The 17,492-nt window shown below is 42.2% G+C and overlaps 1 protein-coding gene across 5 annotated transcripts in view; it reads left to right on the top strand.

Moving 5' to 3' along the window:
• PRDM2 (PR/SET domain 2) overlaps positions 1–17,492 on the top strand; it is a 109,190-nt gene that overhangs the window by 18,269 nt on the left and 73,429 nt on the right. For all 5 annotated transcript variants that reach the window (XM_074377393.1, XM_074377391.1, XM_074377388.1 and 2 more), the window contains 2 exons: positions 9,071–9,188; positions 10,784–10,887. In XM_074377393.1, the coding sequence (XP_074233494.1) occupies positions 9,071–9,188; positions 10,784–10,887 (222 nt within the window). The remainder of the gene's footprint in view (positions 1–9,070; positions 9,189–10,783; positions 10,888–17,492) is intronic.

Below are 17,492 nucleotides of genomic sequence, written 5' to 3'. Positions count from 1 at the left end.
TGTTGTGGATTCTGCCTGCAGTGAGCCAAACACGCAAGGGCTCTGCTTTGCAACTTACTTACTCATAGAGGGAGACAGTGAAAAAGCAGGTAATTCCAGACAGTGAAAAGTGCTGTGAAGACAGCGAACTAAGGTAATGTGCTGAAGATGGGGGGTGAAGGTGCGGGGACGTGCTCTGGATTCCAGGGCCAGAGAAGGCTGTTCTGAAGCAGTGATAATAATAGAACAGAGACTCAAGCAATAACCAAGAACCAGATATATGAAGATCCAGGGAAAGAGAATTCTAGGCAGAGTGAGCAGTGAGTGCTGAGGCTCCGAGGTGAGAATGAGCTGCAGGCCCAAGGAACAGAGAGCAGGCCAGAGGCTGGAGCCTGGCAAGCATCGGGGACTCCGGGACAAGATGGAGTTGGTGTGAGAGGCGGGGGCCAGGTTTCTAGGGCCTTAAGGACCATGAGGAGAAGCTTCTCTTTTTATACGAGTGCAGTGGAAAGCCACCGGATAGAGACATACTCTGGTTTCCATTTGTAGAGTAGCACCCCCACGGTGCTGCACAGGCTGTGTTTGTTAGGCGGCAAGGTGTAGTCATACGTTTGTTCACCATCGAGATTAACACCGTATCTGAGGACTGTTTCTTCAGTTGGGCGACTTAATGGACCTGCCAGGTTTTGAAGGAGGGGACTTTTTTAATGTGTCTCAGATCTGTTTGATTGCTATCCTTTTCCAAAGACAGTGTATAACGTTTTCTTGTCCTGTGTCCCCGTCTTATTGTTATTGTAGTCATACTCTCCGTTTTGCCCCACTGCTTGCCCCCAGAATGGTGACTAGGAAATTGTTTGAAAGTCTAAACAAAGAGGAGTTGTACATGGAATTTGAGTGTCTTAATACTCTTTGATTCTTGGGTGTCTTTTGCTGGTGACAACAGTTACTAGGGTTATTAGTAGTCTGTTGTAGCAGTTCTGTGTGGCATAGTGTGACTATACTCTGATGTGCTTAATATTAAGGGGTGTTGACTCTGATCTCTCCTGTCACCCACTGTTACTGCTCTCCAGTGTTGGGTTGATCAAGTCGATACTTAAGAAATGAGGTACTTCAATTAAATAGGCTAAAACAGATAAAGTAATTTATGGTCAGTCTCTGGGTGAAGTGTATAAAAGGAGTTACTGATACAAACTTAAATGAAATACCAGTAAAGCTTGCTTATTCTTATATTCTTAAAAATAAAGTCCTGAGTGCGCGTTGCCTCTGTGAGATGGCACTGGCAGCCTGTGCAACAGCAGCCGGTGCCAGTGCTCTGCTGTGTCGGAAGTCACCTTCCTAACCCTAGTGACTGTTCATGTGAGAGTGTGAGGAGAGCGGAGTGGGAGGAGGAGGGGGAGCAGCCTGGCTCCGAGGCCACCTTGCCTGGAGCAGAGCAGACCAGGTCAGAGAGGTGTCGAGTCAGACCTGTGGTCGCTGTAGGGACTAGAGTAGACTTTGCTTGCGGAGGTGGGACACCTTTGGAGGTTTTTGAGCAGAAGAATGCTTAACTTGGGTTGAAGAAATATCTTGATTTAAAAAAATTGTTTTTCTCCTATGGCATTGGTATTTTTGTTCTTTTTTCCCTTTGGGACACGAAAGTTTCATTTTAACAAGATATAAAGAGGAGAGTGTAGGATTCATTTACTTATTTTACTTGAAAAATCAACTTTGAGTTATTTGTAGTAAATATACTCATTTGAAGTGCTGAGTTTTGGCAGATAGCTGTACTCATGTACCTACCACTACTGTCGAGGTGCAGGGCACTTCCATCGGCCCAAAAAGTTCCTTCTTGCTGCTCTGTAGTTAGTCCTCCCCCTCCCCCACCCACTCCCACCGCAGGCAACCACCAAGCCGCTTTCTGTTCTTGTGGTTTGGGTTTTCCCATTCTAGGATTCCATGTATAGTATGTGCTCTTTTGTGTTTGTCTCCTTTTGGTCAGAAGAATGTTTTTGAGATCCTCCATTTGTTGTGCATATTAGTGCTTTATTCCTTTTACAGGAAATATTTTATCAGAGACCATCTGACTATCTAAATAAATCTCTTCGTAATCATATTTCTAAAGATTTGGTGAAGCTGTGGGACGGCTACTGTCTTTCATTTTAGGTGTTGTCCCTGCTTTTTTTCTAATCCTAAAAATATATGGTGTAGAAAAATCAAAATCACTTTTGCTGTTGTAGTATGATTAATATAGAATTGTATTCTTTATAGGTAATTATAAACACAAATTTTATATTAAAGACTTTTTTTAAAAAAGACTTCCAAGTTAGGTGATTCCAATTTGTTATTATAACTTAGACCTCAATTATTGAATGTACAGTTTAAAAAACTAACGCATCGAATAATGAAGGCACTTAAATCTCATTTTGAATCATGTATTCTACTAAGTAGATTAGCAGTTTTTATAAAACTGGGACATTGTCTTTCTGAATGAAAATATTAGATTATTTCTGAAATTTGAAAAAAGAAATTAGCGACTTGAATAGCCTTTCCTTACATAACTGTGGGAAGGAACTGTGGCAAGGAGGCTTACCTTTTTTTTTTTCTACATTTTTTTATTGAGTAATAGTTATTTTACAAGAAGGCTTACCTTTTTTGTTGTTCTGGTATTAATGCTTTGGTAGAGAAGTAGGTTATAGGGTGGTTTAGCTCTGCCTCACCTTTGCTGTCTGGTGACTGTCTTTGCACCTCCAGCCATGTGGTCTTCGGCACGTCACGGCACGTCACTCCCCTTCTCGGGATTTGCTTCCTTACCTGTTCAGTAGGGGTAGCAGTGTGCCCGCCCACTGCGCTTGCGGGCAAGAGTAAGTGAGCAGGAAACATAAGGCAGTGAGGCTAGCACCTGGCATATAGGAAGCACTGTAAGTGCTGCTGTTACAGTTTTCAGCCGGTAACCAAGTCTGGATTCTGCCCTGTAAAATACCTTCTAATCACTGTCGCTGCTTGAGTGCAGACCCAGACATCCCTTGTTTGGACCAAACCTCCTAAGTGATGGAGCAACGGCCTTTCTCTCCTTGTGGAGCCATTCTCCACGTGCCTTGAGCTCTCTGTGTGTACAGTGTGAAACTGACTGTCCAGGAAATCAGAAAAGTGGACTGTCGTGCGTTGTTTGGAATGTCTTCATGGAGGACGTTAAAGTCACTGGGATGTGAACTGGACTTGGAGGGATGTAGAGGGTATTGAGGGTCAGAAGGACCCGTGGCTGGGGTCCTTGAAGGCTGGAAACCTGGACTGTGAGAGACCCAGAGGAGTAAGGTCCCCGGCCAGTGAGGGCGGGAGGAGCCAGAGGGTAGTGCCTGTAGGGCCGGGGTGGGGGAGCTTTTAAAAGTAAAATGGGGATTTTTCTTCCAATAGCATTTTTTTTTTAAATAAAGCTGTGGGTAGACCAAGCAAAATACCTGACTTGAGAGGCCGTATGCAGCTCCAGTTCCCTGGGTTGGATGAAGGTAGTTGAAGAAGCCGCAGTGTAGTCTCACCACTAGCAGACTCACAGGGAGGCGGCAGCAGGTTCCTTTTCCCGCTCACCCCCGCACCACGCACACCCTGTGCCTGCATCTTCCGGCCAAGGGGAACGGGTGTGTCAGGGTGAGAAAGCTCTCACCTCGTTTTCTTTGCTTCCCTTGAACCCTGAAAGTTTCTAAAACCAGTAGAGGAGCTACAAGATTTTGTGCAGAACGTTCTTAAAGAGTTTTGAACCAGATGCTTTACAGGAGGCAGAGTGTTTGGAGAAGTTGAATGTGGAATAGCCTGGAAGCCAAAAACTTCATCACATCTTGTCACTCCCCTGCCCCGGACCCTGGAGTGGTGTCCCCCTGCTCTCCAGAGGCCGTCTGGTCTCTGTGCCTTGGCCGTCCAGGTTTGGCAGGTGCTGGTGGTGGCCGCCTCCGCGACCTCCCTGGCTCCCTCTGGCCTGGCCGCACTCTCCTCTCGTTCTCTGCTCTCTGGTCTCATCCACTCCCCCTGGACTCCAGGACCAGGTGAGTCCGTATCCTCTTACAGCCAGCTCTGTGCGCCCGGACCTCTTGGCACTGGACTGCCAGATGCTTGTCTGCTTGTTTGTTCCCAGTGACCACTGCTCCGAGGTAGGCGTCCTGTGCCAGGCTCTGGGTGCGGTGGCCAGTGAAATGGAACTGTCCCGGGTGTCTGAGACCTCACCTTGCCTCTAGTGGAGAGGCCGTTAACCAGGCCAACTTGGAAGTGCTTTGGAGAGCAGGTGCAGGGAGAGCGGAGAGTGCAGGAAGCAGGCTGAGGGGGACCGTGCTGGAGGGCCGTGGGGACAGGCTTCTGCTGGGTGGGGCAGCGGCCTAGAGTGCGAACCAGACTGGCTCCCTTAGATGATCCTCAGGCCTTGATACGGTCCCAGCCCCACCATCTGGGCCTAAAAGCAGAGGGTAGGAACTCTCTTTGCTCTTCTTGTCCATCCGCGCAGGAGCCCAAACAGGCGTCAGTAAGTTGTTGCCTTTAATATTAATAGTATATTTTCCTTGTTCTCCTCTAGTGATTGGCAGTGAAACCCTTACAACAAGGCAACCAACCCTCATGCCTGTAGGGAGAGCAGCCTCTCCAGCTGTACTCAAGGAGCTGGGGCGGGGGGCAGGGGTGGCACAGATGCGAGAGTCCACATTCGGCTTCCCCCAGTGGTAGGTAATGTCTTACTTAACTCTAGCGTGGTATTAGCACCAGGGATCAGCTTGGTACAGTGATGTTAGTTAGACTGTAGGCCTTATTCATAAGTCAGAAAATTTAAAACATAAGATTCAACAATCACACACTGCATTAGCTCGTGGAATGATGACACCGTCACACGTCACAGCCTCCAGATTAAGGTGATACAAAGAGAGCTTGAAATAGTGTCTGACTTTCCTGAACTCTCCATCAGTGTTAGCTACGATTATGGTGTGGAAGTGCTCATTAGCATAGAGCACAGCCCAGAGGAAGAGTTGAGTGTCCTGCTCCCGAAGCTCCTGCCATCCAGCATGGAAGGTCATCCTGGGCCAAAGGAAGAGTGTCAGAGGAAAGCACAGAAGGACCTTTAAGAGGCTCTGCAGCCAGGTCGAAACCAGAAACTCAAAATACCACTAAGGCTTCTTGTGTCAGGAAGCAGAGTCAGCCGTTCCTTTAGCCGGTGAGCCTGTTGAGGAGGGGGCCTGCATCAGCTTTGTTAACCATGTGTCTTCACCACCAGCCCAGCGCCAGCCCAGAGCACACCGGCACGCGGGAAGTGTTTGTGAGTGACTGAGCGATGGACTGAGTGCAGGTGGGATGCTTTGGCCAGTGACTGGGGGAGAGAGGGAAATTGACTCTCTTTAAATTTGAGGTGGGAATTAACGAGACCAATTAACAGTTAATAACTAACTTATTAACTTAAACTTACTGCATTAAATTTCCAGGTCAGTTGATTGATAGGTTTGGAGACTGTACTTCGCCAAGCAGGGAATTAAAGCGTTCTTATGTTTTCTGTTGCATCACAGGAAAGTCCTCCTAACCTCCTCCAAGCTTATCTTATCTCCTGGAAAGAGGAGCAGCCCGGGCCCCGTGCAGCCTGGCCTCCGGTTGGTTCCTGTCTTCCCCTTTCATTCTGTGTCTACCTAACCCTGCCTCCCTCCATCCCTCCCTCCCCAACCCAGCTCCTGCTACTTTTCTGCCCCCTGCTCTGCTCTGGACACAGTGGTCTCTGCCTGTCTGTTCTCTGAACACACCAAACTTACTCCTAACTCATCAAGGTCCTTTCCTGGCATAGTTTCCCCACATATCATCACACGATTCCCTTCCTGTTTCTAGAGAGGTCTTCCTTAAGCACTCTGTCTAAAATAGCACCCTCCTCCTTCTCCCGTCACTGTGTCCCCTTCTTGGACTTGATTTTCCCTCAGAGCGTCAGTAACTACCAAGCACTGTATGCCTTTGTTTGATTTTGTCTGTCTTCCTCACTGGAATGACACATTGTTAAGGCAAAAGTGATGCTTAAAACATTGCCTGGCCCATAGAAGGGACTCAGAGATATTTTAATGAAAGGATTCTTATATTGACCCAGAAATACCTACTTCAGATTGAGGAAATCCAGGCCCACAAAGAGGAAATGCTTTCTAATAGGTGACCTTGCTATTTTATTTGTTTCTAGCCCTCTTTTTTTCTAAAATAGGTTTAAGTTAGCTTACAAGAATCATATATTTATTCAAGTATTTAAGTGGCAACAAACATTTCATGTCTGCTGCCGAGCACTGTGAATGCAACATCGAGTAAGATGGACACTGTCTTCACTGCAGTCTGGCAGGGGTGGTACATCAAACACATAATTATACAAGTAATTATTTTAAAAGGTGATAAGAGCTCTGAAGGAAAAATAAGGGAGGGAAGAGGGTAGTTCTGTTTAGGCAAGCCATCCCACTACCACCTTCTCCTTCTCAAATCACTGATTTTCTGAAAACGTTCCACACCGTTTCCAGCCGTAGCCACTGCAATGGGGATTCCGACAGCCGGAGACAGGGAGGAAGGCCCTGGGGCTGGCCAGTGTCTGGATGGCGGTCCTCCTGATTAAGCTGAGGCCTGTTGTAGTGTGAAGGATACTAAAATAAACAGGAAAAAAGCTTTCCTCTACTAGGTAAAGGGGCCGAAATGAAAATAATGGGTTTGCTGAAAGTAACTAAATACGTGCATGGGTATTTTCCTTCTTTCCTCTTGTGCCAGCCCTGCTGAGGTCCCTTACAGTCACAGGCATCTCAGAAATTTTAACATACATGGTCTCCAACTTACACTCGTTGCAGATTTCCTGTGGGAATGACCATTCCTGCCTTAGGTGCTGTCTCCTGTTGACATTTCTATGGAAGTTTGGAGGTTTTAGGGCAGAGGTTCTTACATTATGTTCCAGCAGAATCTTTTCTTTTTCCCCCTCCCAGCTTTCTTGAGGTATAGTTGGCAAATAAAATGATAAGATATTTAAAGTGTATGTACGTTGTGATGGTTTGATACACCTATACGTTGTGGAAGGATTTCTGCCATCTAGTTAATGAACACATCCATCACCTTGCATGTTTATCTTTTTCTTTCTTTCTTTCTTTTTTTTTTTGGTGGGAATACTTAAGTTTTGCTCTCTTAACAAATTGCAATTCTATAATCTAGTGCTGTCAACCATAGTCACCATGGTTTACGTGAGAGCCTCAGACCCGATCGAGCAGAATCTTAACTGGAGACGCCGCAGTGGTATGGGCTTGGACTCTGGGGATTGACAGACAAAGGCTCAAATCCTGTCCCTGAGTAACTTGGACAACTTCCCCAAGCCTCGGTTTCTTCCTTTATATGGGGGGTGGGGGTGGGAGATGGGAGGAGGCAGCGACAGCTGCTGCCTCTTGGGCTCTTTGGAGTAAACTCATTCACAAACACAAGACATCCTTTTAAGTCTTCTTGTGCGTCCCACCTGGGAAGGGAGGAAAACTCCCGTTTCCGGCGCTGAAGGCCGTGTGCTGACAGGACCCGTCACTGCGGCCAGGGCTTGTTGACACTGCTTAGGTTATCCATCTGAAAATAATGACTGTATAGCCTAGGGTACCGGCTGCCAGTTTAACATCTTTTCCCCCTTTGGAAAAATTTATTCACTTTCAAAATTCCAGTATATAGATTAAAAATTTCTAAGCGGGGGCATTGTATTTAGAAGTGAGAAATTTGTGTGCTCAATTTATTCACCCTTTAGCTAATGAAAAATACCATACGACCATGTTCTGGGCAGTTTTGCTATTCCCATATGTTGGAAAGCATCTAAAGTGTGCTTGGTGATACTGTCAGGACCGAGGTGTGAATCGAGCTGGATTGAAGCATTTGTGCTTCTGAAGTGTGTGTGCGCTGTGGGCTTTGCCCGTCCAGGGAATGAACGCCAGTCCCTTGATGCCCACTTCTGTGCATTCCAACTCAAACTAGCAGAGAGTTGACCTTCATAGTGACTTGTTTGTTGCCGTGGGGTTTATTTCTCTCGAAGCAGCCTATTGATATTTTTTAAAAAACGAAACGCTGAGAGTATGAAAATTTAGATGATATTTTCTTGGCATAAAACAGTCTTAAAAACTACAAGAACTTCATTGTTGTGGGAAAATTAATCTTTTTAGCTTGGAGTTTTGCTTTTTGCCCATGTTGGTTTCTTTGAAAGTCCTTGAGAAATGTTTCCCTTTGCAGTGAAATAAAAAACATTCAGACTACAAAACCCATCATTCTTGGTGGTGTCATGATCTGCACATCAGTTCTTTAGAGTATATGTGGAGCCAGTTAATAGCCACTTGGTTTTCCTTTGATTTGAAAGTTATTTTTAAAATGACAGTCATGTTTTAAGGGTTGGCTCCATTCCCTTTCATACATAGCTAATAGTCTTATTTCTTAAGATTACAGTGAATATATGGCATATACTTTGGTTAGTAATTGTGTAAAATTCTCTATTTTTTAGAAACTTTGTGGTATTGTGGGGACTTAATTACTTGGTATGTGGTGTAAATTACTGTTTCCTGGAAAGGTCGCACTTCCATGGAGGGCCCAGAATAAGTTGTAGTGTTCTCACTTGGATGCTCAAGTCCCTGTCAAGAGGGTGTTGTTGCTGGAGAGATGAGGCCTGTTTGGGATGGGGTCTGGTTGACTGGCACGGCCTTTACAGCATGTGCTGAAAGTGTTCATTTTAGTGGGGAGTGTTTTTTTTTTTTTTTTTTTTTTGAGTGTTCTAAAATGCTGATAGTAGCCTTTGACTTAAAAGTAAGCTTAAGCTATATTTTGTTGCCAGATTTTGTGGGAGTTTAAAACAATATGGTGCCCGAGATTTACATATTTTTAAAATGGCCACAGGTGGCGGGAACAAAATAGATTAACACAGACACGCTGGAAGGTTACAGCGGTTTCCTTTGGAGACTCAAAAACAAGCCTCAGAGCAACTCCTGAATTGCTTGACATCATCGTCTGAGTCTGACTTGCCAGCTTCGGGTTTCAGTTACAGTTTTGCATATTTGCTTATTGGACCAGAAAAAAGTTAAAACGTGAGCTGGGTTTTCTTCCCTTTGCTGTTATCCTTCTGTTTCTTAACTTGCAGAGCACAGCTGAGCCTGTGGCGGCCGCTGAGAGCCTGGCGGAGGTACCCGAACATGTGCTTCGAGGCCTTCCGGAGGAAGTGAGGCTTTTCCCATCTGCTGTTGACAAGACTCGCATTGGTGAGTACTGGGTCACAGGAGGGGACGGGAAGGGAGAGCAGGCTGCAGAGAGGCTTCCTTTGGGATTTCAGGTAAGGAGTTCACTGTAAAGGCAACAGACTTTGAAGGTTATGTTTTCCAGTTAAGAATCTGGGGTGGACATAGATTATAAAATTAAACCAGAAACACCTCCAGTCCCATCCAGCATCCTCCATGACTCAGCCTGAGCAGCCCCTTCCTCCGTGTCTCCCCAGCTCTTCCTCCTGCAGAATGTATCACTCCCTCCTCTCTGATTCACCCTGGTTTGAGTGTGATTATATTTATTTCATTATTTTGTATTTGTTTTCACATCTGTCCCTGTCACTGTGAGTTTCTTCATTTCTTATTTATCTGTATGTCTCTAGTACCTGATGCTTCATGGACCTCAGTAGATACTTGAATGAATTATGACCTGAGTGTATTTGAATGCTTCTAGCTGAAATTTCTTGTTGAATGCAGCCAAGCTTTTTTGTAATTGATCTTGCTTTTGTGTCCTAATCTTTAGAAAGAAGGCTAAGGAAGTAAATTATAAAATTTAATCAGAGTACAGTCTTGAAATATATCATGTTTACATCCTGTTTCCTTTTTTAAAGATGTATTTCTCATATTCTGGTTTATGTATATATGTATGTGAATAAATCTTTAATAAATACTTTTTCTAATTCTCATTGAAAATTATTCAGTGAGTAATTTGACCATTTATATTATATCGTTCATAAAAATGGTTGATTTATTTATCTCCACTAGTTGATTATTAGCTGTGATATCAAGTGGGATTCATGACAGACTACAGTAAGTGGAATTAATGCATCAGAGCTGGGCAGGACTGGCCAAGACCACAGCCTCCTTCTGTACAGAAGGAAACTGAGGCCAGAAGGTGGGGGGAACCTGTTGAAAGTGATGCTGTCAGTGGGAGTCACCTTGGCGCTGGTTCCCTGACTCCAGGGCATCTCCTGCTGCTTTACCCACTGCTTCTTCACCTTGTTTGTTTTCCTTGCGGTCAGCGTAGAGAAAGTAGAAATACCCCTGAGAGTGCCAGAGCGCAGCATAACTCTCGGTTGTCTGAAACTCTGAAAGGTGGAAATGTGGAGAGGAGAGGGTTTTCCACTTTGAGTAAACGAATTTCAAAAATATTTATTCATAAAACTGTATTTCTAACCCTTTTTAAAAGCAACTTATGTTCATTTGGGACAATTTGAAATCTGTAGAAAAGTAGCAAGAGGAGTTTAAAAATTATTTGTAGTTTTATTAGATTCTAATATCTTTTTCTTTTGATTGTGATTGTGCTGTCTGGGTAATTTTAATTAAAAATTAATAACAAACAAATATGAAATATTCTTTCATATTTATAAAACGATATAGGTTCTTTACAGGCTTTTAGGAAAATACAGCAGAATATAAATAAGAAAAATAAAAATCCCATTGAATGCTTGATTTAATTTGACTGCAGTTGATTTAACATTACCTTGCTTTTAGGCTCTCTAGTCTTTTAAATATTTTGTGGAACTGATTTGATTTTAATGCTTTAATCTTTAAATAACCATGTACATTATAACAATATTGATTTTATTTTCTAGGTGTCTGGGCCACTAAACCAATTTTAAAAGGCAAAAAGTTTGGGCCATTTGTTGGTGATAAGAAAAAGAGATCTCAGGTTAAGAATAATGTATACATGTGGGAGGTAAGGAATAATTCTGGTCCTTTGTTTATCAGATTCTATACGTTTGTAAAGAAATCATTCTATGCTTTCAGAATTTGACATGTTGAAATTGAAATAATCATCTTAATGTATTCTTTAAAAGTCAAGATTATTTTTATTAAAGAGAAAAATGTGTTTCCTTGGATACAGACTGCTGTTTACATGTGTATTTTGGAAGTGCTTGGCTGTCCTTAACAGTAAATGTCACGTCGACTTTTTACTTGCTTTGTTCAGGGTGCTCTGTTTTGCAGCCAAGACTTAGGTCTGCCACTTACTAGCTTGCAGACAGACACCGTAAAGGACACTCCAAGGTGGCGCAAATACCACACTGTAGGGTCTTCTCTGTATTTTACAAAGTAATCTATGTGTTGCTGGAACATTCAGAGTTGGATATATTTAGCACATGGTATATTTATATAGTGCTTTGAACTTTTAGGAAGGCTTTCGTTCTGTTCTTTTCACATTCTCATAACGATCCTGGAAGACGGGGAGCGTTCACACACTCCTGAGGGAAAGCCATCCAGGACAGAGGGAGACCGCTCCTCCCTGTGGGGTCCACGTGTTGAGTGTTGTCAGTGCAGAACCAGAACCCACGTCCCCTGCGTGACAGTGAGGTCGTTAAAACTGTTTCATTGGATTACCTGGGTTCAAATCCTGCCTTTGTGACTCTGGGCAGGGTACATAACCTCTGGGCCTTAAAAATGGAGAGAATGAAAAAAAAATAGTCTCATTAAGAAAGCTATGAAGATAAAATACCTTGTTATGATCTCCTGACGTGCTGCACGTGAACTCGGCGTCTCCACTAAAGTTAGTCCTCATCACGTGATCTGGGGAGCTCCTCCCTGCCCTGTAGAAGGAACTCAGTGGTGTGACTCCTTTTTGAAACAAGTGAAGGTTTTCGATGGTGAGGAAAAGCATTCCTATCAGGATGTCTTAAATTCCATCTTAATTTACATCTGTTTCACGTGTAAACATATAAAAGCCTGAAAATAAAATGCGCCTGGGAAATGTATGGACACTGCATCAGGAAGTTCCCTGGCGTTTGTATATTTGAGGTGTGCTACGAGCAGTGTTTCTTACCTTGAAAATTCTGACGACTTCTCTCATTTTGAGAGTTTCTTTGAATCCCTTATAATAAACCTAGTGACAGTTAACCCAAGGGGACTTGGGAAATGAGGATTTACCACGGGAGTAATTATTCTATGCTTTTTAACAACTTTTGAGTTAAAAGAGGGCTGTTTGTGTAGAAAAACTGCCCAGCCCCCCCCAAATTCCTCAAGATGATGCCTGAACAATTAAAAATGTCTTGACCACAAAATTATATTCCAAAATAGACTGCGTTTTTAATTTTAGAAGTTTCCCAAGGGAAACCAACAAATTTGGTCTACAGGTTAGCATTCATCCTAGTGAGGATAATATCAGGGGATCAGAAAATTCTTACTCTAATTCTGTGTATATTAATGCTGGGACTGAACGAATGTCATTAATATTAAACCTAAGTTTATGGTTCTTGTTTTACTCAACATAACAATTTGATATCGTTGGGTATATTGTATAAATTATTAAGGATGCCTTTTGTAAATTAAGCTTCATTTGTACTGAAATTCATGCATAGTATGAATCCATGGAAGTTTGATGCAAATGGTAACTTGGAGCCATGACGTATTAGAGATTCTATTTTTACTATATACTTGTTAACATCCCATTGCTAATTTAAGAAACTTCTACTTATATACTGTCACAGTTTGTGAATCCTTATGACGTTGCCAGCTCTTTTAGTTAGGTTTAAAGATTTAGTTCTTGTTAAGGCTGGCTTTTCCTTCCTGCAACTAGAAAAAAAGTCTGGATGTCATTCAGATAGTTTGGACTATGAGGTATGTATTCCATACAGAAAACTTTAAACCTTTTGCTCTGTTAAAATAAAAGTAGATACATACATATGACATACACATGTAGAAGTATGTATTTGGCAAAGCATAGGAAGCATAAATTATAATGTTCATATTTCTTCTAAAGAAGATAATAAAAATCCAGGTAAAATTTAGTGTTTCCTCATTATCTGATTCCAATCTTGGTCCTGTCCTGGCATCAGAATGCTTCTTATTAATGTAACAGAAACTGCTTATCATTCAAATCTCCTCTTGGCATTTGTTCTTTCATTAAAGCCCCTTAAGGCCAGTTTATCTTCTAGCAGCCTGGTCTTTTGCCTCAACTAAAACTCCATTTTAAAGCTAATCTAAGACAAAGTGGTAGCTTGCTTTTCTTGAGCCCTTGAGTATCTAACGCAGTTTTAAGTCCTCTAAGCTGTCACAGAGGACATTCTAATAAATCAGAAATAACAAAGAGAAACAGTGGGGTATCCTCAGGGTGGAGGCACAAAACAGATTCTGGAAAGAGGAGAGCACTCTTTGATCAGTTCCTGGTGGGGACTGCTGGCCACCTTAATGCTGGACTTCATGTAATACTTCCCTTGTCACCCCCCCCCCGACACACACACTGAGCAATGGGCAGAATTCTGATACCACTTCTGATAAAACACTTTTACATTCACATCTGTGGGGCTTACATTGTTTCTGATGAACAAAACTTTTGAATTGTTTGCCTGTGAATTATTTTAATAAGACTTTTTTTTCATTCTTTATTTTTTAAGAGCAGTTTCAGGTTCACAGCAAAACTGAGCAGAAAGTACAGAGTTCTTATCTCCCCCTCACCTCCGCCCAGCCCTACACACACAGCTTCCCCCACTACCCACATCCCCACCGAAGTGGGACATCTGTTAAAACTGATGACCCTGCATTGACACCCAGGGTCCATGGTTTACATTAAGGTTCGCTCTCAGTGCTGTACCTTCTAATACGTCTTCTTTAGATTGTAAAAGTAATACATGCTCATTGCAAAATAGCATAAACACAGAAAACTATAAGCAAGAAGGTGAAAATCACCCATGAACATCTTGGTGAGCATTCTTTTAACTTTCTGCTTCTCACACACACACATCATCACCACATATAGATATTCACACAGTTGAGATCAAACAGTGTATGTATGCAGTTCTGTAACGTGCTTTTTTCTTTCAGTGTGTTGTAGACAGGTCCATGTCAAATACTTGTCTACATCATCGTTCTTACAGCTACCTGGAATTCCACTGTATCCTTCCAGTGTTCAACCAGTGGGCATTTAAGTAGCTTTAATTTTTTTCATGGTATTAACAGTTCTTCAAAGTATGAAACTTGCTGTATATACATATTGGCTGACTTGTCTGGTTATCTTCGCAAGATAAATTCCTAGAAGCATAACTGTTAAGTCAAAATTTATGTACATTTTACCTTTTGGTAAATTTTTTTTAACAGATCTCCAAAACGATTGTACTAATTTACATAACCGCCAAGAGTAAATATTTCTTCCTAGCTTTTTAAAACCCAGTATTGTTAATGTTTTTAATAGTTTTTTCTCTCATTCTTATAGATGAAAACTGATAGTTCACTGCTTCTGTTTGCATGTTATTCATTCAGGAACAAATTTTGAGTCAGGAGGGTGGAGGGAAGAGGTAGGACTTCATTTCCATCAAAATTGATAGATTGTTTTTACGTAATGAGAAGACTTAAGTGTAATTTTTTTCAAAGTGAAAATGAACTTTTTATCATTTAATTATGTTATGATCAGATATTAACAGGTACATTTCTATCTGCCATCTCAATTCTTCTAACTTCAAATTATTTCTAAGTTAAAAATGGAGGCAAGAAGATAAAGAGAGCAGAGAAGTCAACCAGCTGATTCTAGTACGTTTTTTCAGAGAGTAACTTAAAGGCCTGACTGCCACTTTCCAACTTCTGAACCATGCATCATAGTCCACAGACTAGGGGGAAGAATCCAGCCCGCCACTTGTTTTTTTTACAGTCCTGGAGCTAAGAATGGTTTTTACATTTTTAAGTGGTTAAAACAAAAATCACCTGTTTTGTAACACATGAAAATTATAGGAAATTCAAACTTCAGTTCATTAATAAAGTTTTATTGGAACACAGCAACACTAATTTGTTTACATATTATCTGTGGCCGCTTTTGCCCTACAGCGGTTGAGTAGTTGTGACAGAGATCATCTGGCATGCAAAACTGAAAATATTGCCAGGACCTTCGCAGAAAAAGTTTGCTTAGCCCCGGTCCCAGCGTGTAACGAAGAGGAGCAGTGAGGGCGGGTGTGGTGATGTCTGGTATCTCAGTGTCAGCGCCTGGAAGTGGGCTAGGCTAGCCGTGGAGCTGGTTGTCTTAAGAGACTGCCCGGCCAGTCCTAGGCTTCTCTCAGGAACTTGCGGGCAGATGAGGACCTTGAAGGACAGATAGCTAAACATAAGAGATCTTCCTGAGTAAGTCAGCTTGTACTCAAATTGGCAGCTTGTTATGGTGCAAAAAAAAAATTACCTTTGAGAGTTTATTTATTTACTCACTTAACCTCTGTCTGTTAAGCTCTTACCATGTGCTGGGCACTGTCTCAGTTCTGAAGCACTGAGCTGGCATGTAATGTGTGGTATCATATAGGCTACTGGAGGACCCATGGAGATTTTTGTTTGTGGAGTAAAAAGGATAATAGAAATGCCATAAATCTTTCCACTGATGAGAAATCTGAGTGCAGGTGGCTTGCATGATGTCCGAAAGCTGTCAGTCAGTGTTGGAGTTAGGGCTAGAGCCCAGGTTTCCTGGTTGCATATTCAGTGCTCTTCCCATTAGCAGGGCTCAGAGATTCTTACTCTTTTTTGGGTTGTAGGCCCTTTTGAAAATCTCCCCAGAAAATAAACAAATGTAAATATATGCGCAGAATTTGGCATATGATTTCTAGGGTTGTATGAAATTTTTAAACATCCATGGTCCAGAGTTAAAATTTCTAATTTAAGATGAGTTATCTCATTTATCCAGTGGAGGTTGATTAGGGCCGTACTTTGAACCCATTGGCATTTATTGAGCATCTGTTACTGGGCAGTTTTCCAGAAACACTTGTGTAGTTGTTGGTCTGAAACTTACTCAGAATAATTTCAAATGAGGGTCAAGGGTCAGACAGTGTGGGGCTTTGCTAATAATGGCTCTGGGACGGGGTTTTGCAGGCCTGAGAGACCCAGCTGTTTTGTTTTTAGATTTGTATTTTAGAATCACCCACAGATTGGCTTATTGTAGTAAAATGTGCCACCAGCTATTAGGTCTTTTATTTCCCTTATTCTAGAATCTTCAGAATATTTCAGATAGAGTGATGCATTTGAACGGCTCTTAAAAGAAGCCCCTGGTTTTCTGAAGCAATCTGAGGAGTGAGGTGGTTGGTACCAAAGACCCATTTTTGTCTGTAGTTCCTGGAAGTTACTCCTGTTGGGTGGCTGTCTTACCAGGTCCTTAACAAGCCCTCTGGGTGTTGACCTCTGTAACTCACAAACAAGTGCGATCTGGACAGGCCACGGAGGTGTAGTGTTTTCTAGGTAGCAGTGTTAATGCAGTTCTTCATAACTTTTATTAAGTGTTTTCATTAAAATGCTCTTATACCAAAGGGACGTTATCCTTTTTTTCTTTATCATCACTTTTAAATGAGGATAATGAGCTCCTCATAGATTTATCCAGCTGCAAAAGAGATGATAATATATGAAATTACTTTATGTAGATGAGTCTGGCTAAGTAAATATTAGTTGAACTGGAACATCAAAGAGAAACATTTGAATGATCATGTAAAGGATAAGTTGAATTATAGTTGATTTATAATGTGTTAATTTCTGGTATACAGTATAGTGATTCAGTCATATATATATATATATATTCATTTTCATATTCTTTTTCATTATAGGCCATTACAAGGTATTGAATATAGCTCCCAGTGCTATATAGTAGGACCTGGTTGTTTATCTGTTTTATATATCACTTTTTAAAAATGTTTGAGTACTTTTTAAAAGATTACCGATCTTCATTTTTCTTGGACTTTCTCTTCTAATGTTATGTATGGGCTGCATTTGAACCAGAAAATCAGAATACTATGTGAGGGGAAATCCTGGAACTAACTTTGGAAAGCACTGAGAGTTGTTATTTACTTACGGAAGCTCATCGGAGGTAACACTGTGGACCAGTGGGGATGCGAACCTCCTGTCTCCCTGTTACTCCTTTTGTCAGTCTAAACACGCAGAATAATTAGATAGAATTAGATACTGTCTGTCTTCCAGAACAGACAGAGAAAGTGAGAAATGATCATAACGTTGGAAATTTGGCAAGCTCGATCCCCAGAGAAATTAAGATGAAAAGGAGCCTCAGGCAGTATGACAAGCCAGAGCCACTGAATGGCGTGTAGGTCTCCAGAAGAGGTTCTGTGTCCAGCATCACTGTGTTAGAGCTCTAGGCTCTGTGCAGGTGGAGGGGCAAGTCCGGAGAACAGCCAGTGGAGTGGCGTGATTTCTGTAGACTCTGTGGGGACTGGTCTGGATGAATAAAAGACTTACCTCAGCATCAGAGTTGATACAGCATGAGGCGGTGTCTTCATTGCTCTGCCTTAATTCCTGGGAGTGATTATTTCTGTCAAATTAAGTCGGTTACTGCAAGTTGAGGTTGGGTAAGGACCTAGGAGGCAG

Source organism: Camelus bactrianus, chromosome 13, assembly GCF_048773025.1.
Source record: "Camelus bactrianus isolate YW-2024 breed Bactrian camel chromosome 13, ASM4877302v1, whole genome shotgun sequence".
NCBI lineage: Eukaryota > Metazoa > Chordata > Mammalia > Artiodactyla > Camelidae > Camelus > Camelus bactrianus.
This window is presented reverse-complemented; position numbering and strand designations above follow the sequence as displayed.